The sequence below is a fragment of the Eurypyga helias genome, unplaced genomic scaffold (genome assembly GCF_000690775.1).
Source record: "Eurypyga helias isolate BGI_N326 unplaced genomic scaffold, ASM69077v1 scaffold6118, whole genome shotgun sequence".
NCBI classification, from domain to species: domain Eukaryota; kingdom Metazoa; phylum Chordata; class Aves; order Eurypygiformes; family Eurypygidae; genus Eurypyga; species Eurypyga helias.
In genome coordinates, this window is record NW_010267531.1 from 15,301 (window position 1) to 39,447 (window position 24,147).

General features: G+C 38.8%; 1 protein-coding gene across 1 annotated transcript in view; it reads left to right on the plus strand.

Moving 5' to 3' along the window:
- LOC104513940 (serine-protein kinase ATM-like) overlaps positions 1–23,858 on the plus strand; it is a gene marked incomplete at its 5' end in the record, with an annotated part of 37,061 nt that extends 13,203 nt beyond the window's left edge. The window contains 20 exon segments of the mRNA XM_010157449.1: positions 687–791; positions 1,276–1,395; positions 2,772–3,006; positions 4,872–5,039; positions 7,686–7,799; positions 8,778–8,995; positions 9,736–9,943; positions 10,880–10,993; positions 11,402–11,560; positions 12,721–12,859; positions 13,235–13,317; positions 13,839–13,979; positions 14,726–14,842; positions 16,185–16,334; positions 18,666–18,831; positions 20,865–20,951; positions 21,030–21,144; positions 22,690–22,753; positions 23,417–23,553; positions 23,678–23,858. Of these exon segments, the coding sequence (XP_010155751.1) occupies positions 687–791; positions 1,276–1,395; positions 2,772–3,006; positions 4,872–5,039; positions 7,686–7,799; positions 8,778–8,995; positions 9,736–9,943; positions 10,880–10,993; positions 11,402–11,560; positions 12,721–12,859; positions 13,235–13,317; positions 13,839–13,979; positions 14,726–14,842; positions 16,185–16,334; positions 18,666–18,831; positions 20,865–20,951; positions 21,030–21,144; positions 22,690–22,753; positions 23,417–23,553; positions 23,678–23,858 (2,821 nt within the window).
- Between the last annotated feature and the right edge of the window lie 289 nt (positions 23,859–24,147).

The following is a 24,147-nucleotide window of genomic DNA, read 5'->3' on the forward strand; positions in this document are numbered from 1 at the left end:
CACAATCAGAACAACCTTCATAGAGGTGGGCTCTCTTTGTCCTTGGGTTAGGGTCCGTATAAACCTCTTCGGTTATAAACTTCTTAGGCAAATGGAATATTCAGCTTTAATACAGGAGCAGAAAAACAACATGTAAGATAAAAGATGGAGAATGAGATGGCAAGAAAGGAGGGTCAAGGAGAAGAAGAAAGAAGAGTGAGAATTGCAAAGAAGAGAAAATTAAATTGAACACTGTGCTTTTTTTCAGCTTTCTGATTTTATTTTTTCCTTTTCAAAAAGATTTCTGAAGTTAAATGTATAAATTGTTGATTCCGAACTGAAGTTGGATACATACTGTAGTATCTCTTCCAGCATAATACTGTGAGAAATGTGTTATGATTAAATTTTATTGTGCAGTTGGTTTTCTGTCATATTTTTGATAGATTCTTGAACGTATTCTCTGTATTCCAAACGTTTTGACAATTACCGTTTTTCTTAGTTTTTAAAGAACAGCTTGAATTTATAAAATACTACATTAATTTAAAATTCAAAGGGTTGCTTTATTTTTTTTTATCTTGCAAAACAACAATCCACCCACCTGCAGAAAATGTACTACTGCAAATAATTGACATAAAGATAAAATTGACTTCTTTGTAGAGAAATATAATTTTCCTTTTACTTTATGTTACTTCTGTTTTATTTTGAAGAGATGAGGCAGCAAGTCTAGGCTACCATGAATCACTGTATGATGCTCTTCAGTCCATACGAGATAAGGAATTCTCTGCTTTCTATGACATTCTTAAAGATGCCAGGTAACTCTATGCAAATACTCTGCTGTTAGAGAGATGGAGCACGTGTTTGTGTTTGTAGTCACGAGTTAGGTATAAAAAATTGTTATGGGCTTTTATGGGCTGAGATAATGACTCAGGCATAGAATAAATTTAATACTTCTGCAGCTTCATTTCTTAATTTTTTTTTTTAACTTCAATTTGTCTTCTGTGCATATACAATTCAGGTGCTAATTGGAGATACATTTCCTCTTGTACATATCCCTTACTTTGTGGTCTTCTTGAATAGATCTGAATGCTGACTACTCTTCTTTAGCTGAGCTGCCACATAGGCTTTGGTGTCTATATATGCTTTCCCTATGTTTTAATGGTAATACAAAATAATTCCAAACTGAATAGTTATGGTGTTTAAATTCTGTTCACTGTATGGAAATTATGTTATGGTTATTAGGAATTATTTGTGGATATTTAAAGTAAATAATTTTCTATTTCTCTGTTAAATCCGTAGAGTGAATGAAGTAAAAGAGCTGTGCAAAGGCAGTCTTGAGTCTGTTTATTCGTTGTATCCAACTCTTTGCAGACTACAGCTAATTGGGGAGTTGGAAAATGTAGGTCTGCTGTTCTCCAGGTACTTTTTCAAGCTTGTTTCATACTCCTTTCTCAGTTTTCAGGATTTTTGGTAATCAAGTCTAGCACAAAAATAAAATTACCTCAACAAATTCTCTTCATCAATATCTCAAACTTCATCTTAAAAATTAGATGGGTTTGATCTTTATTATGTGGAGACAAAAGTAGATTCTCTTTTACTTCCAGTCTGGTTTTATTTATGGTCTAGTTTTAGTCATGCCATTATTGTATTTTAAATAACTGTTTTCTTTCCTTTGTTTTGAGTTCCCTGGTATACTCCAGGGTAGCAGTCATATCTCATAGCTTTTGGTTTACTAAAGTAACAGTCATCCTCTTCAAGTTTCCATTCTAAAAATGTATTCTGTTTCCTTGAGGATACCCAAAGATATATTGAAAGTTGTTTCAGTTTGTATCACTTTCTTCATGGACCACTATTGCTGTTAGTATTCTAGCTCAATTCTTAACCTTGCTTTTTAATCATAGGAAGGTATTTATCTATTAACTATTAATCTAATTAAGGCTATTAACACTGAATTTTTACTGCTGTAGTTGTATCAGTGTGGTACCTTATAATAATCTTACAGTGATTTAGCATGTCCAGGACTTTATGAACCATTGCTGTTTGCAGCTAATGAATCACCTAAGAAAATAATACATATATAATACAACCTACACAGCTACAGTGTCAGAGTCTGGAATTTTTTCTTATATTAATACATATATGTTCTTATATTAATATGTTTTTTATATTAATACATATATGGGTACAAATTGAAAACAGGGAGGTTTAGATTAGATATCAGGAAGAAATTCTTCCCAGAGAGGGTGGTGAGGCACTGGAACAGGTTGCCCAGAGATGTTGTGGATGCCCCATCCCTGGATGTCTTCAAGGCCAGGCTGGATGAGGCTTTGAGCAACCTGGTCTAGTGGAAGGGGGCCCTGCCCATGGCAGGGGGGGTGGAACTAGATGGTCTTTAAAGTCCCTTCCAACCCAAACCATTCTATGATTCTGTGATTCTATGATTCTATATGTGACCTTTATAATAAAATAGTAATCTTGGTCTGTAATCTTTTAAATTTAAATGCAGTTCCCTTTGCTGATGGACTTTCAGCACAACAGGTTTTGATGCTGAATCAAGAATGTTTACAGTGGAGTTGTTCACTAATGTTGATCTCCTGATCTTCGATTTTGTTAAAACTGGAACCCTGCCAGTTTATTCTGCGTGTTAATCATTATAGGGTTCTATAGACTGTTTCTTGTTTTTAACTGTAAATTGTGAACTGCCTTGGTAGTTTACTTTTGTTACTCATGTTGCATTTCACTGATGTTTAGCGAGAATTAATAACAGGTCTTTCTTCTTCTGGTAACAATTGCAGATCTGTTACTACTCAGCAGCTGAATGATACTTATTTGAAATGGCAGAGGCAGTCCCAGCTTCTCAAGGACAGTGACTTCTGTTTCCAGGAACCCATCATGGCTCTGCGCACTGTCAGTTTGGAGATCTTGCTTGAAAAGGAGAATGAAAATACCAAAAGAGAATGTATCAAAGACATCCTGACCAAACATCTAGTGGAGCTCTCTAGACTGGCAAGAACTGCTAAAAATACACAGGTAATCAGTTCCAGGAAAGATCAGTGTCAGATGGCTGTTTTTTTTAGTTTATAAAAGTACTTCTTTTAGCAGTACTAAAGATTAACTATTCTAAGTTTATTCAGTGAATCAATTAGTTGGAGACTTAGACTATGTAGAACTTACACATTTTATTTATGGGCATTTTTTCTGAATTTTGTTCATAATGGTAAGCTATTCTATGAGGTAGCTAGTATAAAAATGAAATTTTTAGTGAAAAATGCTCTTACAGTGCCATTACTCTTTTTTGGTGAAGTTTTATAAATCCAGCTTTCACTTGCATTGTACTGTTGTAGGGTTCCAGAGTAAAGCTGCAGAAAGAACTCCATTGGTTCTGTATATTTAGTGTTGCCTTCCAGGTCTTATACTCTCAAAGCACCATTGCACTGCAGTAAATCTCTCTGTGAATGACTTAATGGGATTACCCGTATCAGTGGTTTCTGCAGCTCCTAATACGTTTAAGGTCCAGAGTCAGCCTTGTCCTGTTCTAGGTGGTATATCTGAAGGAGTAACTCAACAAGAATTTATAGAGCAACAATATCCTTCAAGAACCCCTGCAGAAAGTAGTTCCAGCTAAGTATGTGACCTGATGTTTAACACTTCACATACTTGAAACGATCATAAACTTTGATTTCGGGAAAGTTCTAACTCTTCTTGTGAATAATGATGAAATCAGGAGAACAACTGGTTTTTGTTTCATAAATTTGCAAGGTTTACTCAGTGCCTCTGGAATTGTTTGGGAAAATTGCTGTTTCAGGGTTTTTTTATCGCATGCCTGCTGAGCCACTAACACTGTGGTGATGAGTCCTCTTGTAAGAGCCCCAGCACAAGTCATTTCTTTTTTACTTAGATTTTTAGTTACTGAAGATTAAAATTGGGACACCATATTTTGGGAGGATTAGAAGGTTCTGAAAGACTGATCCAGTGAGTTTCTGAAAACACTATTGTTCCAGCCTCCTCTTCAGTGTTGGAGGTCACGTGCAACCTTTGAGGCATATTTCTGGGCCTTGTCAGTCATTCGAACCATGGGATGATAGCCCTTTTCTTTTGGCACACTAGTAGTTGACAACACTAAGTGTCAGGATGTAGGAAAGTTTTTGCGGTAACACTCTTTGCAACGAGTGGCTTTTCTTCCTCTTTGGTGCCACTGCCATCCATCAGGAGGAGGGAGTGCCATACACACTGCCCACTAATTGAAGTACCCAAACTTACGTTGTCATTTACAGACATTCTTATATTTTCCTTGTTTACCTTGCTTATTTAAAAGTTTGATTGATTTGGTCATTGGTTGGACAAGTTGTGAAAACACACTTGAGTCTTGATCTTTGACATTGTTAAAAAGATAGTTTGTTCTTTGTACTGTCATCATGATGCTGGATTACTAAATAATGAGGGTATTACTTCAGCAGTGATATGAGTGAAGAGGTACACATACAAAAGAAAAGTGTATGGTGGTGTATGGTAATAATTTTTCTTATTGTTTTCCTGTGGTCTCTTAGGATTTAGTAAGAATCCTAAGCTAAAATTATAAATCCATTATTTCAGTAGGTACTGATTGTAGAATTTCTATACTTTATACCTCCAAGTAATTTAAAATGTTAAACATTGATACTTTATTTTGGAGGTTGTGAAGTTTAATTCCATTGTCTGTTTTTATTGCAAACCAGGTTTTTCTGCAAGTATATAGAAACAGAACTTCATCTCTTTGCTGCAGATAAATTCTTCCATTGGATAGGCATAATATGCTGCACAAGTAGAGCAGATGAAGATGGAGCTTAAAACCAAAACTTGCTGTGAGATACATGTACTTGACTTAAAGATTTGTTTATACTATTTTTCAATTTCAGCTTCCAGAAAGAGCTATGTTTCAGATCAAGCAACACAATCCAATAGGATATGGAGTTTCTGAATGGCAGCTAGAAGAAGCTCAGGTTTTCTGGGCTAAAAAGGAAGAGAGTCTTGCACTGAATATTCTTAAAAGGATGATAAAAAAATTAGATGCAGATTGGTTTCAGGTATGTGTTATATAATGTATAAAATTATGGGAGTTAAATTATTTAAGACCCTATGTTCACTTTCTGAAGTTTTCCATTGGAAGAAAATTAGAAATCTGTCTGCAGTATTATTAAATCTCTTCTGCACTCTCAAAATATCTGAAAGCAAAAAATTCTGTATTAGCAAATCTTACCGGGTTTTCAAAGCAAGATTTATGTAAGAGTGGCAAATATTAGAATTCATTATTCATTATTTTGCCTCTAGTGCCACCACTTTGAAATATGTAGCTTTTTAAAATAAGAGATTATTTCCCTTGATAAAAAATTCACTTGTTTTAAACAGAACTGTTGCATAGAGATGTATCGTCATGTTCTGTTCCAATAGTTAAAAAAACTAATGGCCAAGCAGGATTGTTTAGGCATAGAATCATTGGATTGTTTAGTTTGGAAAAGACCTTTAAGAGCATCAAGTTCAACGGTTAACCTAACACTGCCAACTCTGCCACTAAACCATGTCCCCAGCACCACATCTACACGTCTTTTAAATACCTCCTGGGATGGTAACTCAACCACCTCCCTGGGCAGCATGTTCCAGTGCCTGACAACTCTTTCAGTGAAGACATTTTTCCTAATATCCAATCTGTACCTTCCCTGGCACAGCTTGAGACCGTTTCCTCTTGTTTTATCGCTTGTCACCTGGGAGAAGAGACCAACCCTCACCTCTCTGCACCCTCCTGTCAGGTAGTGGGAGAGAGCGATCAGGTCTCCCCTCAGCCTCCTCCAGGCTGAACACCCCCAGCTCCCTCCGTCGCTCCTCACAGGACTTGTGCTCCAGACGCTTCCCCAGCTCCGTTCCCTTCTCTGGACACGCTCCAGCACCTCAGTGTCTTCCTTGCAGTGAGGGGCCCAACACTGAACACAGGAGTCGAGGTGTGGCCTCACCAGTGCCCAGTACAGGGGGACAATCCCTGCCCTAGTCCTGCTGGCCACACTGTTCCTGATACATACTATGTTGGGAACTGTAATAGTGTACATGTTTTTAGAAGAAGAAGAATAAAGATTTTATCTCTGGTCCTTATTGTGTAAAAAAAGGCTAAATGCAGACTATATAAATAAGACCACAAGATAGGTGACCTGTGCTTACCTGGAACATTAAAATATTGGTGTTATGTCTACCACCTGCCACTCCTGTTATATTAAGGCAGTTTTAAGCAAAAGCTTTTATACCTCTCCTAGTAATTCAGTTACTTCATCTGTGGATTGCAGTAGACCTTTCAGAAAAATACGTTCTGATCCTGGTGAGTTGATAGTTTTCATTTTGTCCATTTGTTCAGCAGTGTTTGCTGTTGACACTTCAGTAGCGGCCGCACCTTTGAATCCCTCATAAAGGCTTTGCAGTGGGACTCTTGAGGCTCTTCCACAGTAAAGACATGCAAATACTTCAATTTTTTTTTTCTGCTTTTATCTTCTCAGAGCACTGTTTGTTTATAACTCTATTGTCTTTTTATCTGGTGGGCTGTCTGGTGGCTAGCTGCTCCTAAGATTTTTAAAAAATTATTTTTTATTATTTATTGAGTCGTCTTCAAGTTGTTTGGGTTTTTTTGGACAGCCTGATGGTGGGGGTTTAGTTTTTAATTTACCGGGATATTTTATGTTTTTTTAAAATATATTTTATTTTCACTCGGACAAAATTTCATTTTGTATACTTATGTGGTAAAATTTCTTCATCATTGTTACCTTTGTGTTTAGCTATGATGGCTTTCTTTGGGTATTTTTTTGGACTGTAATAAACATTCACTTTGAATCCATATACATTATTAAGGAAGATCACATTTCAGAAATGCTGGAGAATTATGGGCCAGGTTCTCCATACATATCAGGGCAAAATCAAGAGTTGCTGCATCTCTAGGCTTTCATGATGGCTTCATGAATCAGTTGATGAGGGCCTCCAAAAATGTAGTCCTTCTCTCACATTCCAGTGTTACATTTACCCTGTCCACATGAGGAGGTTTTGTGGTTTTGTAGCCTATGATACCCTTCAGTGTTTCACAGTCAGTGTGAAAGGCGGCCTTGGTCAGGTGGTCTTTAATATGTACCCTATACTAAAAGTATTTTGGAAACTTGTCCCACTCTACAGTTAAAGCTGAGCTTCCAATCTGGAGGCAAGGCCTTTGAAAACCTGCTCCATCATCTTCTCAGAGCACTTTTAAGCAAGGTTCCGTGGGAGATCTCTGTGAAAAATTTAATCATCACGCATAGTCATCGCAATTCCTGAATGTTTCCTACAGAGTGTACTGTGGTACTTCAGACTCAGTGGGGATATTAAAAAATAGAATTCTGGAAACATACTGTGAATTTATTTAATTTTTATTACATTTTGTCATTGTTTTATTCTTGTTTTCAGTGTTCAAACTGTCAGATATTTAAAAATACGTGCTCTCCTTCAGTCTAACGTAGAATGTGAATGTGATTTAAGGTTATTGACTACTGTAGATGTGGGTGGTAAATTACTTGGTAAATACATTACATGTAATAGACTGGAGTGATTGAATTATAGTCAGAGTTTAAAATCTTTATAAATTGCCTACATCATACGTAAAAGTATTTTTATTTGATGCCTCCCTCTTCTTTCTTTTTCTCCCAAAACTTGCTTTCTCAAAGGTCGAGAGTGATCCGCATCTGAGGCTGATGTATACAGAGTGTCTGAGGCTATGCGGAACCTGGTTAGCAGAAACATGCTTGGAAAACCCTACAGTCATCATGCAGAAATACTTAGAAAAGGTACATCCAGTCTTTGGAATGTGCAGTCTTTGAGATAATGATGCTCTAAAATTAAAATGTTAAGTAAAGTTTACAATGCAGCCTTCATTTTTCTAGATCGGAAATCCGGATTCTTATAAAAATATTATAGTTTCACGTGGTACTGCATGACATCGTAATCTTATAAAATATTCAGAATATAGCTTTACAGAATTCATACTGAAACTTCTGTGTGATATTGGCTTAAAAGTTCAGTGATAAGGACTACTAGTCCGTATTCCTTTTCCACCCTATCCTTTCCATTTCAGGACAGATCATTTTCAGTGTGGGGATTGTATTCACAAGGGTCTCTTTCCAGGTGCTGGAAAGTCTTGTACTAGTGTGTCATGAGTGTTTCAAAGTACTGTAATTTCTTTAAAACTCTTGGTCAGTAATAGAAACATTTTCATTAATATTGTCTACTCTGCGTTTCTTTATTGCATGTTAATTTGTGAAACTCTACATCGTTGCTTTTCTCTGTTACTCTCTACATGGTTTCATCACTCTGGTGATTAGACTTTCATATACAATTTCTTTCACTTTTTGGCACTTTTTGGGCTGGCTTCTATTATTTTCTCATCGTCTTACGACATAAAGTTATAAAACGATTGTAAGACTCCATGCTTAGTTACTGTAAAAGATAGATAGCTGTAGGAGACTCCTGTATGCTTACTAAAGCTGTTTCATACAGGATAATATTTTTGACTGTTTGCACTGAAACACTCCTCAAAATTTAAATTCACCTAGGAGAAAAACACTCAGCCTGTATGCGTATACATTTCATCCTAAGCAGCATTACATGCCCTATTGAAGGAGATGACCCCACCTGAGCAGGGGGTTGGACGAGGTCCCTGCCAACCTCAGCCATTCTGTTTTGGTGTGAGAACAGAGGTTAATCAAGTATTATGCAGCACTATTCCTCTGTGTATCAGTCTTATCATATTTTAACTTCCCTTTTAGGCTGTGGAAGTTGCTGCAAGCCACAGTGGAGACAGCAGTGATGAGCTGAAGAAAGGAAAGATGAAGGCTTTCCTGTCTTTGGCTCGCTTCTCCGATAATCAGTACCAGCGAATTGAGAACTACATGAAATCCTCAGAGTTTGAAAACAAGCAGGCATTACTGAAGAAGGCCAAGGAGGAGGTTGGCCTCCTCAGGGAGCGTAGAGTTCAGATAAATAGGTGAGCATTCACATGGAGAGGTGATTAGTATGGAGCCATCAAAAGCTCCATCTGTCCTAATTCTCTGTCCCTCTGGGCAGGTGGTATGGCCACGGTATCAGCATTCATGGCTGAATTTTTCCTTTTCTTCACAAGATAGTGGTCAAACCTGTAGTGCTTGTTGCAAATAGTTTCTGAACTGTGCCTGAACATGGCCGAGGAGAGAGCTAGGTAGTGTGGGCCAAAACTAAGCCAAGAAGTGTTACAACACTTAAACAGTATGGATGATCCTGGGCCAGAATTCACATTTATTCCTTCTATCTGTTTAGTTTATTTGACAGAGAAAATGGTACAGAGTAAAAAATAAATGTTTGAGGTTTTTCTCCATCACGCATTTGGTGAAACCATAGAATTTCTCTTAATACAGAATTCTTAAAGGTCTAGTAAGAGCAATTGCAGGTGAGCAGCAAAATTTGAACTTCAGCAGTTGGAAACTGAAATCCTGGCACAGTGATCTATACTGGATACTCACATTTAAACCAGTACTGAGATTAAATCATAAAAAAAGAAAAAAGACAAAGACTGAAAATTTACGTAGCATGGTGGGTCTGTCCCACAATTTGGTTTCTCAGTTATTTTACTGTGCTTGTACATTTAAAAAAAAAAAAAAAGTTAAATTAGTGTGCAGGAGAAGTAGGGATAGCCTTGCTTGTAAATTCATTAAGAGAGAATTTCTTATTTAAAAATGTCTCTTTGCATAGATACACAGTGAAGGTTCAGCGAGAACTTCAACTGGATGAACGTGCCATACATGCCCTAACTGACGATCGTAGACGTTTCTTGTGTAAAGCAGTCGAGAACTACATCAGCTGTTTACTAAGTGGAGAAGAACATGATATGTGGATCTTCCGACTCTGTTCCCTGTGGCTTGAAAATTCGGGAGTTGATAGAGTCAATGAAATGATGAAGGTGTATGCCTGCTGTTGCTTTTCCTTATGCTTTGGCATTAAATTATCCACCTTTCTTCTCCTTCATCTCCTGTGTTTCTAGAAGATGAATTACAGTGCTGTGCAGTGTGACTTCTTGTGCATCTCCTTAACTTTTCCCTCAAAAGTCGCTTTTTTCAGTCATCATTGCTCATCACTTGTTTTTTCGTCAGTGAGAGCTGTAATTCTCAGTGCGTTTTAATTGAATTGAATTTAGCATTTTAATTTGGCAAGTCTATGTGATTAAGCATATCTCATGACCTTTCACTGTTGTCACCTTTTTCGTTATGTACCTTGGATACTATCCATCTTCAGCATCCCTTAGTGTGTTATTCTAGTTCATAATATATATACTTTTAGGTGAAAAGGTATGCTTTTAGATTTTCTCTAACATGGCAGCCAGGGACCACTAAACTTTTCATTCTCAGGCTGGTTCCGTCATTTCTAGGATCATGCAGGAAATCTGTTAATTCTTACCTGAATGATCTGTTTATAAGAGAGATCTGTATAATTTAATTCTTTGCTTTGTGTTATAATTAACTTCAAAAATTAGAAAGTGTTCCTTTACTCTTATTTTTAACGCAGGTTTCTTGTCTTAAACTAGATTGTATTTTTTTTAAATTAGGATTATTTCTTGCCACAAAGAATCTCAAATGTTTTATCAATCAATATATCCAAGCTCTGCTCTAATAGAATAGAAAACAGTGTTTTTCTTACAAAGGACCTGTAGCCTTCAAGATTCACGGACAGAGATGATGTGATACTCACTGGATGGCCATTTGATCAAACAGCAGTGATTACTCTCAGTTTAAAAACAAATGCAAAACTAAAATTGCTGTCGCTTACCTGGTATTTTATTACTATAATGGTTTGGGTTGGTGTTTAGTACAGCTTTCTAACTGAATTTTCTTTATTACAGAAAAATGCAGAGAAGATCCCTTCATACAAGTTTTTGCCTCTGATGTACCAGCTGGCAGCTCGGATGGGAACCAAGATGACGGGTGGTTTAGGATTTCATGAAGTTCTGAATAATGTAATTTATGTTTTTCATATCTGAGGATATCTTGATTGGCTTAGTAGTGCATACTTCCAAACAATATGTATCTTCCTTTGTGCAGTTACAGCTAAATGAGTTTTCTAGGTGATAACGGTATATTCCAAATTGGTGATGCAAAATCAATACAGTGGTGGGAGAGGGGGAGAGGATTGGGGACTTTTGTCCTTGCTACTTAATTGATTTTCTTGTTGTATAAAAGTAGCCCGATATAGGTATTAGAATGTACTTTGAAAGGATTTTAGTTGTGGAAATACCATCTAAGTATTACTTCTTATTTCTTATTAGGAACCATAGAAGTTCAAAAGCATTAATAATGTTAATTAAGTAATTCTTTTTTTCTTCTGTACAGTTTTCAATAATGGGATCTTTTGTTTTTCTTGACAGCTAATGTCTAGAATTTCACTGGATCACCCACATCATACTTTGTTTATAATATTAGCTCTGGCAAATGCTAATAAAGATGAACTACTCACAAAACCAGATGCATCAAGAAGAAATAAGTTAACTAAAAATGCACCGAAAGAAATCTCCCAGCTTGATGTGGTGACTAAAAAAATTCTATTCTATTAATCACATTCAGTCCTTTTCTTTTGTTAAAAAATGAAAACCAAAAATTATGTCAAGAGGTATTTTACTGTAGAGCTCATCAGGTGACTTTTCTTAAACAGTAGGAGGAAAAAATACTTTTAATAATAAAAAAGCCTCCTCATTTTCTGCATACATTGGTAATCATTATTGGAAGAAGTAATTATGGAGTTGAACAAAACATGGCTAATATTTCCTGCAATAGTCCCAATTATTGTGAAGACTTTTGTGATAAATGTCCTTGATGCATGATTATGTAAAAGGCATTTTAGATGCAACAAAGACTTGAGTGAGTTTATTGTTAAAAGTATGTCCTGGTAGGTGTTAGATGGAACAGATGTTCTAACATCTAAGTATTTATCCTTGTGCAGTGTGTCTTCTGTTCCTTTATACGACCTTTATATGTTAAAAGCCATGGTGGTGCGTAATACTGGACTGTGGCTTCATGTTAATGTTGTTACCGCTTAGTTTTTATGAGAACCTATTTTTGGAATGATCTCAGATCTCAATTAATGCCCCTTCTTTCCCCCATCACTTGAAGCCTGTCACGGTTGCTTGTTATTACCCTCTTAGCCCACATGCTGATACACTTTTTCACCACATTTTTATGTGGCTTTTTTTTTTTTGCCTTTCTCCGAGATTTGTAGTTCTTCTGTGGTCCCACCCTTGGGAGTAGGATTATGCTAAACTCAACTTCAAGTCTCTCAGAGTTAGGCACAGAAAGGATGCACGGTCAGATTTTTGGAATTTTACGTTAGGCTTTTTCTCACGTTGGAAGGAATAATGGAAGCAGGAAGGTGGTAGAAGAACATCTAAAACTGCCTATCCCTTTTTCTGAAGATTTATTGCAAATTTTTCCACTTTGCCCGGGCAGATTTGCTCCCTCTCCATTTTCAATAATATTTTACTTTATTAATTATCCCAGATTAGACAAAACAGAACTTTTCTTCAAATTATGTCTGTTCAAATCACAAAGGGCTGTCCATTTTGTCAGTTTTCTCTGTTTTCTTAGGATGTATCTCAATTGTACTTACTTGACTCTGTGTGATGTTGGATCTTTAACCTTACAAGGTGTAGGTTGCAGGATCTGATATTTCTGTTGCGTCGGGTTTTTTTAGGACCGAATGGAGGCTGCTAGCAATATAATCAATATCGTAAGAAAAAGGAGAGCTCGTATGGTTAGAGACGTCGAAGCGCTTTGTGACGCTTACATCACATTAGCAAATGTAGATGCTTCTCCATGGAAATCTCAAAGAAGTAAGTCTTGGAAAAATTATTTTTGTTTTTAATAGTGAAGATACATTTTCTTGGATTAAAAAGTGTATTTCTAAATATTGGTATTTAGGTAAAGGAGTTAGTGTGCTAGCAGTGTGTCTTGCTTTTGATAAATGTAGAGCTGAGTCGGGATTAAAAGGCGTAGTAATTGCTTGCACTGTAAGGTTCAGATTTCTGAGTATGAGACTCCAGAAAACTCCAGTTGTCCTGTGGTCATTTTTGTCAGCTTGACAGAAGCATGCAGTGAGGTTTTGGGTCCCAAAAGCAATGTAAGCTGGTTTTTTTAATCAACTTTGATGTATACTTCTGAATTAAAAAAAAAAAATTAACTTAATTTTTAATTTCTTTTGATTACAGAAGGAATAAGTATTCCAGCTGACCAGCCTATTACTAAACTGAAGAACTTGGAGGATGTTGTTGTTCCTACCATAGAAATTAAGGTGACTGAAGTTGAAATAAATATCCACTATAATATCAAATCTTAGAATCAGCTTCAAAGTTTTACCATGGAAGTCAGGGCATATCTCTTCATCAAATTCCCGTGTTGTTTACAGGTCAGCCTGCTAGGGGTGCTTTCCTGTCAGGTGGGTGATGCAGCCTGAGGTGCTTTCCTTAGGCTTTAGAACACCTTGACCGCAAGTCCAACATTTGCTGGATAAGTGGACCGTGGTATGAAGGTGGCTTTGCCACTGTTACCACTGACTAGTCTTTCGTTATCAAAAGGGGTAGTGAGCTGCCTAAATCACAGAGAGGATCTTGTTTTGTGGGTGGTATCTCAGAGTTACAGGGAGGCACCTCATGTCCAGAAAGTGAAAGCCAAACAGGTATGCCTCTTTGGCTGTTCCTAAATGGCCAGCTTATGGTTTTTAGCACTCAGTAATGGTTTGCAAACAACTCGTTACAACTTTGAGTGAAATGAAGGTAATATTTATATTAATTTTAAACTAATTTATAATTTCAGGTGGATCCCACAGGACAATATGAAAATTTGGTGACAATAATGTCTTTTAAGCCAGAATTTTGGTTAGCAGGAGGCCTGAATCTGCCTAAAATAATAGATTGCGTAGGATCAGATGGTAAAGAAAGGAGGCAGCTGGTTAAGGTAGGTTCTGTTAGTTTTAATGACATCTCAGAAACTTGGCATGTGAGAGGTTGTTTTGAGTTCTCTTGTTTTCAGTTCTTTTGTCAGTTTTCTCATGTATCACTTTTGTACCATGAGCAGATTTTTCATAGTACAGTATCAGTTTTCTCAATTCAGGAATGCTTTAATAATGGAAATTACAAAGTAACAATAAGTCATATAATAATAGTAAAATGTACATAATAGTATTATTACTTATTATAATAATACTAAAAAAATTTTAATTATTTTTCAACAATGCACGTAATACACAGTCACTTACCTGACAACTACCAGACCTGCAACTTGTGTGGTCATGTCTCAGCCAGTGTATACACCAAATAAAAGCCATCAACATTTTGTGTTAAACACCTCCTTTTTTATTTCCTCCCTACGTAAGAAGAATTACAATTCAGAGACAATCAAAAACATGCACACAGAAACACAGATCTCTCAAAAAATTTTCTTTCTCTTCGAACTCACTGAAAAATTTTCCAAAAAATGAAGAAGTAGGTGGTGATTTAAGTTAATGATGGTTCTGCTTCAGCAGCTGAGCTGTAGTAGAATGCCAGAAACAACAAGTTGTTAATTACATTTTATTACAGGTGTTTATTGTGGAAAACTAACTTGTGTTTTGTGGATTTTGTTTTAAACAATTCTTTGAAGCTGTTGAATGGGAAGTTGGATGCTGAAGGGTTCTTTAAAGGCTTTTTCTGTTTATGCCAAAGGGCCGTGATGACCTGAGACAAGATGCTGTTATGCAACAGGTTTTCCAGATGTGCAATACATTGCTCCAGCAAAACACTGAAACGCGAAAGAGAAAATTAACTATCCGAAGATACAAGGTAACCCTGAGCAGCTGCTGCAGCTACCCATAAAGCATATTCCCCCTTTCTCCACTTTTTAACCCAAAGACAATGTAAAAGCGTATGCATTTATGTGTTACTAAAGTAGTCACTGCTCCTTAAGGTATGGAATAAGCAATTAACACAATTTAATTATTACGGTTACAACAATCATTGCAATTTAATTTTTTCCAAATCCTTAAAAAACCCCAGTGCTAAATATATATTTAAATAGTCTTCAAAGCTTTTTTCATATGAACTTATAATTGAAAAGAAATTAAGTCATGCACTGTCCTTGAATTTTAAGTTACTAGTTCTTAAACTTGAGCATATGAGTGAGTTTGTGAATTCTCATTGATTGTAGTCTGGCAGTATTCCTTACAGTTGAATCCAGAAGTCCCATCTAGGGTCTGTTCATGCAGAATCAGAGTTGCAGAACTGGCTTTGTTGGAATTGGGAATACAGGAAGAGATTCTTATTGTGAATGCAGAAAATGTCTTTGAATAGGAACTTCACCCTCCTCCTGTTCTGTTACGGGCTTGGCTTTATAATAATAGCTACGAAGATGACCTTTGAATAAGTATACTTGCAGTAAGAGTTCTTGTCTTTGACAAATGAGAAGTGCACTCCAGAATCTCTAAAGGGCTTTTCTGAATTGCCAGCATAGTTTTTTACAGGTGGAGTTAGAGTCACGAAGACTCAGGTTTTTATGTGCGTAAAAGTGAATGCGAGCAGGGAAAAAGAAAATGAGGGTTGCATTCTGAGACAAAAGAGGCTTTCATAAAAAAAGAAAGTCAAAGGAAACAGGCAGTAGCTGTTTCTCTAAGGACAGGAGATTGTTCTTTCTGGTCAGGTCTGTCTGCTGCAGCCACTGAGGTGACTGTCACAGCCAGTTATCAAGGGAGGAACTGCTCCCTACGATGGGAAGCAGACTAAGACAAGCCTGGTATGTTCACGCAGTGACCAAGTGTTTGTTCCAGATTTTACTTCTTACGTGCAGTTTGCACAAGGCGTGTATTATCCCATTCCAGCATAGCAAGCTGTTCCAGTCACAGGCCATCCTGCACACGTGTGCACTGAGTGTACTCATTAAGTTGTACCGAAGCACCTAGTGGGAGCTGCTCTGGGCTAGGAAGAAATGGGCAAGGATTTGATAGAAAAACGTTGAGTGTATTTTATCTACCTATGCGTGTGTATTTAGAACAGGCATTGTGGTCAGCTGTATGGTTTGTTTTTTTTCTTGTTGTGCAAACAAATGTGTGCACCCATGCCCTGCAGCATGCGTAGTCATAGCTCTGTGTGTATAACCCTCCCTCATGCGGCGGTGGTTTTGTTTTCACAGGTGGTTCCCCTTTCCCAGAGAAGCGGTGTCCTCGAGTGGTGCTCGGGAACAACTCCCATTGGGGAGTTCCTTGTGAATGGCGAACTGGGAGCTCACAAGAGATACAGGCCAAAAGATTACTCCAGTTATCAGTGTCAGCAGTTAATGATGGTGAGTCAAAATAATTACAGGAAAATAGCTGGCTTATATTCTTTGTCACTGAGTGTTGGGGGAATTTTTACATATTTATGGAGAATGATATACTGTGCTTTTGGTATATAATAATGAATAGGACCAGTGGCATGGAATTAATAGTTCTTTAGACTAACCTGAATGCAGCTTGGGAAGAGTTTTTACAAAATGAAGAATTGCTACATGAGTGACTGTTGCAGGAAAGATTTGAATATAACTGAATCTCCAAGAAGTCTGGGAGCTGTTTTCTAGAATAGAGAATGATAGGGTGGTTTGGGTTGGAAGGGACCTTAAAGCCCATCTAGTTCCAACCCCCCTGCCATGGGCAGGGACACCTTCCACTAGACCAGGTTGCTCAAAGCCTCATCCAGCCTGGCCTTGAACACTTCCAGGGATAGGTCATCTGCAACTTGTCTGAGCAATCTGTGATATAAATCTATTGGAATTCCAGAGACCAAATAGAGTCAGTATAAAGTTATCTTACAGATTTAATTTATATTTGTCATGTTTCTTATTGCATTGAAAAATCATTTTGTTTTCATGAATAAATGAAAATTCTAAATACTAGTCTTTGAAAATAAAGATACGGTTTTAGAGCTGAGATTAATGTAACGTATTAATTGCTGTTAGACGGTGTGAAGGGCTCTGGCTTCTCCTCCACCTTGACAGCCGTACCCTCCGCCCTTCACAGTGAGTCAGTTCAGGGAGCTAAGCCAGAAGGAGGGTAACCTTATGTAAACTGGCAGAAAAATACCTGGTTCAGTAGATACAAGTAGGGGAAGGTTCCTTCTTCTGATGGTGCTAGATGGATTCAGCTGGTTTAGTTTAGTACCACTAATCACCTCACCATACATTCAGAAAATTGCAAATTTTACTTCATATCATCATGATTGTGTAAGAAATTATTTCCTTTTAAATCCGTATAGCACTAAGGGATGAAAGTATATTTGATTTAGGCTTTGTGCAGCTTTTGCATGTGAATGAGTGAGAATGACTTTCTCACAGTGAGATGAGCCTTCAGGTAAGTGGAGGTAGCAGAACAGAGTGCAAGGGGAAGTGTCTCCCAGCAAGATGCCTTTACCTGTACATGCATGTAAAACAGAGACATTTGCTGAGCCAGAGAAACCTGAGTGTGTTTTTTACATGTAGCCCATGAGTTGTGGATGAACATACAATTGTTTAGTAAAACAACCGTGGTTTTGTTCAACATATTCACCAATGACCTGGATGAGGGGACAGCGTACCCTTAGCAAGTTTGCTGATGGCACAAAGCTGGGAGGAGTGGCTGATATCCCAGGAGGCTGTGCCGCTATACAGTGAAACTGGGGCAGGCTGGAGAGGTGGGCTGAGAGGAACCTAATGAGGTTCAGAAAAAAAACAAATGCACCCGGGGAGGAACAACCCCATGCACCGGTACAGGCTGGGGGTTGACCTGCTGGAAAGCAGCTCTGCAGACAGGGACCTGGGAGTGCTGGGGGACAATCAGTTGGCCATGACCCAGCCAAGCCATTTGTGCCCAAGAAGCCAGTGGTATCCTGGGGTGCATTAAAAAGAGCGTGAACAGCAGGTAAAGGGAGGTTGTCCTCCTCCTCTACTCTGCCCTAGTGAGGTCACATCTGGAGTGCTGTGTCCAGTTCTGGGCTCCCCAGTTCAGGAAAGACAGGGAACCCAGAGAGGGCTGTGAAGATGATCAAGGGAAGGAGCACCTCTTTTATGTGGGAAGGCTGAGACCTGGGTCTGTTTATCCTGGAGAAGAGAAGACTGAGAGGGGATCTCATCAATGCTTATCAATATCTAAAGGGTGCGTGTCAGGAAGATGAGGCCAGGCTCTTCTCAGTGGTGTCCAGTGACAGGACTAGGGGCAATGGCCTTAAACTGAAAAACAGAAGGTTCAGCCTGAACATGAGGAAACACTTCTTCACTGTGAGGTGACAGAGCCCTGGAACAGGCTGCCCAGAGAGGTGGTGGAGTCTCCTTCTCTGGAGATATTCAAAACCTGCCTGGATCCAACCTTCTCCAGGTGAACCTGCTCTGGGAAGAGGGTTGGACTAGATGATCTCCAAAGGTCCCTTCCAACCCCTAGCGTTCTCTGATTCTGTGAAACAGATAGATGGGTACATTAATGATTACTGTAAAAAAAGGACACTAATTCATAGCTTGGAGAGAGAAAAGAGTGAGAACAGCATTTGGGGGGGGAGGGGTTTGGGGGGGGGGAAGGGTAGAAAGGAGGAATGTATTTCTTTCAAAGGAAGTGGTAATTTCCTGTCAGAGTAGTCATTCATGGGGAAAACATTTCTTATTTGTTTAAAGGATGCACAGAAGAAAGATCCTGAAGAGAAATACGCCATCTTCATGAAAGTCTGTGAGAACTTTAAGCCTGTGTTTCGTTACTTCTGCATGGAAAAATTCCTGGACCCAGCTGTGTGGTTTGAAAAACGATTGGCGTACACTCGCAGTGTGGCTACGTCTTCTATAGGTATTGTGTTGGATTATTAACACTGACCTTTTAGCTTATGTAAGCAAAGAGTTGATGCCATTTCAGAGGTAATGCCTGTTCTACTTTTGTCAGTGTCAGAAAAGGGAGAGTAGGGGCAAAAAGTGCCATCAAGAATATTAGCATTATTTTTGTCCTTTAAGATTTCAGATGCATTTCTCCCCCATCCCCCTCCCTTTCTGCAGCAGAAAGACAGAATGAAATTCTGTATTTTGTATAGAGGTTTGTATTTTTGGGTTCTGGTATTTTATTTATGTTTCTACTTGACTAATTCTGTTTTTCTGATTTAACATTCATTTATTTCACCTGTAGCCTCAAATGTTTTAACTGAGTTGAAAAGCTTAATCTTTACATTCTTTGTACTGACGTCATTAACCATGGCTGAAATGGATTTTTTAAGCTTTGGCATTTTTCCTTTGAATTTTCGGTCTTAATAAGGAAATAGATGTACTTGGATTGTGCATTTCCTTTGGATGTCTGTTGGGCTTTAGCCCCAGTCAGCAACTAATCACCACACAGCTGCTCACTCACCTTTTTTCACCGGAGGAAAAAGATAAAAGAACTCATGGACTGAGAGAAAAACAGTTTAATAGAATCACAGAATGGTTTGAGTTGGAAAGGACCTTAAAGACCATCTAGTTCCAACCCCCCTGCCATGGGCAGGGACACCTTCCACTAGATCAGGAACTTTTAATTAAATAAAATAATGATAATGTTAATAACAATTATTATTATAATAATGTAATGGAAATACTACAAATAATAACTATTATAGTGTGTAATTTAAAAAAGGAAAAAGGGAAGTGAAAAAAGATACAACTGCTCACCACCAGCTGACCGATGCCCAGCCAGGCCCCGAGCAGCGATTCCCCTCCCAGCCAGCTCCCACAACTTACACACCAAGCATGACGTTTGATGGCATGAAATGTCCCGTGGGTCAGCTGCCCGGGCTCTGCCCTCTCCCAGCTTCTCTACAAGAAGCTTTTCTGCAAGAAGCTGGGAGGACAGAGGCAGTATGAGAAACGTGAAAAGTCCTTCATTTAATATAAACATGCTTGACAGCGACTAAACCACCAGTGTCTTATCAACACTCTGCTCAGCACAGATCCAGAGCACAGCCTCACAGTAGCTGCTGTGAAAACTTGAGCTCTGTCCCAGCCAAACACAGCACAATGTCTCAGTTCTGTGTTGAGTCCCTGCAAGATATTTGATAGTGGATTGTATACATTGCAGTCAATCCTATTGTAAATGTTAGCATGTTGGTTATACACACCCCTTTTTGCTGGAAAAGATGAATTAAGTCTACAGTTTAGCAGAATTGAGATGAAAGGTTTTTGTAGGAACTGCTCCTGCTATCCATGAGCATCAGCTAATAGAAAAGCAGTAACAAGCATCAATTGCAGCAAGAGGGATTTAGTTTGGAGGGTTTCTGCATTTAAGGTCAGTAAAGCCCTGAAATAGGCTTACATGAAAGTCTTACCAGTTGTATCACTGGAGATTTTTTGACTTACACAGGAATCAGTCAGGAACTATTTAGGTAAAGCTGAGCTGCTCCAACTGAATTATGAACTGAATTATGTCCAGTTCTGTTTTCTGGATTACATGATACTGTGAGTTAAAAGGTGTTCTTAAAAATAGTAATAATAACAAACCTTAATTTTATTGTGCATTTGCTTTTTATCTTCTTGGGTTTGGGTTTGCTTTTTTTTTTTGAAAGCTGTGAAATTTTTTGGTTAACTTATCTACAGAGAGAAATGGGCAAGAAGTATGTCGAGTAGATAAAAAAATACACATCTGTATGAGAGTAACTTTTCAGCAATTGCATTCAGTTAACCATTTTGGGTTTGTGGAATGGGATTTGCTCTTTATTGGAGTAATATGCATACATAGGGGAAGAAATATTGTCACTTCTGATTTGTTTGCATGTGTTACGCTGATTCTAATAAACTCTGTCAATTTTTTCCTGGGTTTTATGGCATGTAAATAAGGTTTCAGCACTTACCTTTTTCTTTTAGTTGGCTACATTCTTGGACTTGGAGACAGACATGTTCAGAATATCTTGATAGATGAAGAAACAGCAGAACTAGTGCATATAGATCTGGGTAAGTGGGACAGGCAGCAAAACCTCCATTTTTCTTTACTATAACATTTTTTCATACATGTATTGTCCTTTTATGTAGGGGTTGCTTTTGAGCAAGGTAAAATCCTTCCCACACCAGAGACGGTTCCGTTTCGATTAACCAGGGACATTGTGGATGGCATGGGTATTACTGGCGTGGAAGGAGTCTTCAGAAGGTGGGTGCTCCTGTCCTGCGTGGGGTAAGGAGGCAGCAGAGTACTTTGGGCATTGTAATTGTTACACGTTAAATAGTTCTGATGCTTGAGAGGAGACTCAGATTTCTGCTGATACTATCCAAACTGACATGCTGTCCTCTAACACAAATGCCCCTATTTATATATCCAATTACAAGTTCATTATTGTTACTCAGCTTTTCATATTCTTCACTGGGTTCTTGTCACCCTCTGGTGGAATTCAGGGATGGCTTAGGCTTCCAAAGGTTCTGCAGCTAAATTCCATCCCTTGGTTTAGACTGCTGGATTTTTTTTCCTTCAGAACTATGTATTTCTGTCAGAGCTATACTATATATTAACAGCTATTAAGTTTCCTTGAACCATTTAGTTCTGTCTCTTGCAGTCTTTTTCCTCTTTTGGATCATACATTTGATATGCATTTGCAAGTGCAAAGCATAAATCCCACAGTAGATTTGAGTTGCAAAACAGGAAAATCCCGAAAGGGCTGAGTTTCTGTCAACCTCCATCTGTCTCCTGTGAGAGACCCTGCAGGATACTTCTCTCATTCTAGACTTTCATGGTGTTCATGTGCTTGCAAGCCCCAAATTCCATGTCTTTAAAAAATGTACATAATGTTAAGTAGTGTCTTAGAAAAGTACATAGTGTCTCTGTAAGGCAGCAATTAACGTTAATGAGTACTTTCTAATGTACCTTTGTCCTGTGAAGGACAGCCACTGCCACTTCTGTTCTAAACATGACACTGCCAAATTCAGTTTCATGTTACTTCTGAAACTTTTGTCCCACAGTAGAGAAAGACGTGAACTGTTTGGTTCCAGCTGCAGTAAACGCCTTATAAAAGGCTCTGGATGCAGATAATGGTTCTGCCTCAGCCAGACTGACTGGTAATTAGCTGTATAGGTGTAAGTGCATAAACAAGTCATCTCAGGATTGCATGTGAACACAGTCAGTTAACTTTGTGTGCTCATCCTGAACTAGACAGGAGGCCTAATCCCTCTTTCACTGGAGTACCTGTACCGTAAGGACAGTTCCATATTCCTTTCATGAGCGTGGTTTACTTGGCAGTAAAGGCCGGCAGCCGTGTCTGCATCAGCTCATTGGAGAGATTTCAGAAATCTCATGATGTCTCTGGCTACTGGATTCTGCTCCTGTCATGGTAAGGAGCCCTACCAACGTCTGACATGTTGCCCAGCACGCGGGTTTTCATCCAGCCAAGCGGTTCTGCCGGCGTGGCGTACCTCAGCGGTCAGCGTTGTCTCAGCAGTTAATCCTGTGAACAGAAACAGTTCAGACAGTGGAATGGGTAACCTCTTTCCCATAGGGAATATAATCAGTGAACTACCCAGTTTCTTTATGGCCTTATATTTCTAAATTTCTCCATTATTTTTCCCAAAATGGAAACATCGGGGTGGTTACTTGTTTATTAGAAATTAACCTGCAAGAAGGGTGCAGGTATCCATTATTGAACTCATGAAAATACCATTCCATGTCATTGAAAAGAACCTAAAAATACCGTATAATATTTTCTAGATGCTGTGAGAAAACAATGGCTGTCATGAGAAATTCCCAGGAAGCTTTGCTGACTATTGTAGAGGTGAGCATTCTGCCAACCTTCCTGATAGCAACCTGCCAGACTGTCGGCAGGTTCTTGTCGTTGCGTGCATCGCTATACCAGACATTCACTTAGGGGGGGTTTTGTTCAACTTAAATGTAATAGTGTTGGTGGGATTTGTTAGTTCAAGTGATCCTCAGTAAAATCAAGACCCGTTTACATTTTAGATGGGAACTCTTCATTTCAGGCAGATGTGGCTTTCCCTCCTCAGTGTGTAAACGCTTCTAGCCACAGTGCAGCGCTCCTGGCGTGAGTCGTGCCAACTGAATTCAATCCTCGGCGCAAGACACAAAGATGATGATTAAACTGACTTTTGAAAGTAGCTTGTACTATGCATGAAAAAATAATGATGTGCCTGTGGGTGTATTAAAAATGCCCTCTTTGTTGCTTAGGTGGCACTGAATGGCACGACTGTGTTGAGTATGAACAACACAAATACCTGCAAATGAGCAGATGCAGTTTTATTGTTGCATTATCTCCTAAACACTTTTTAAGCCAATTCTATTGGAATTTTTTTTTTTAAAAAAGAGAGTCCTAATATTCTGGTTAGCGTGAGCATTACGCACTGAGTGTTTCTCTCCTGCTAGGGCACTGGACTAGCTGTAGTTAACAGTTCAAATTAACAGCGGTTTATTCACTGGGCAGGTGCTGCTCTACGATCCTCTTTTCGACTGGACCATGAACCCCTTGAAAGCGCTGTACTTGCAGCAGAGGCCAGAGGACGAAGCTGACATGAGCTCTACACTCAGTTCTGGTCCACAGGAATGTAAAAGAAAAGCCAGGTGCGCAATTTTTCTCTCACTCTCTGCCTGCTGCGGTTGCTTTGCGGTTTCCTCGCTGCGTGTGCCCCGTGTTGCTCGGGCTCCGTACCTAGTCTGTGTTTTTCTTTTTGCATTCTACCAGCAGTGATGACCAGAGCTTTAACAAAGTGGCCGAGCGTGTTCTGATGAGACTTCAGGAGAAGCTGAAAGGTGTGGAGGAGGGAACCGTGCTCAGTGTGGGAGGGCAGGTGAACCTCCTCATACAGCAGGCCATGGACCCTAAGAATCTGAGCCAGCTCTTTCCTGGGTGGAAGCCCTGGGTGTGACTTGGAAAGGTCCAGCACCTTTTTAGAAGAAACCTATTTTTACGCAGCAAGTGTCTTACATTTCACATTGCTATTTCAGAATCAAAACTTGTATTTGGAGCAGCCGTGAAGGCTCACACATATTTGGTGGGTGTTTGGGGTTTTTTTTCAATAACTGTTACTGAGAAAACACTTTTTGTCCACTTCAGTTCACCATACAGTACAAAACACCCACCGGTGCTTTGATCTGCCTGGTTGGACCTGCAAGGGCTTTGCTTGGGCTTACTGGGTGCATTATATTCTTAAAGCC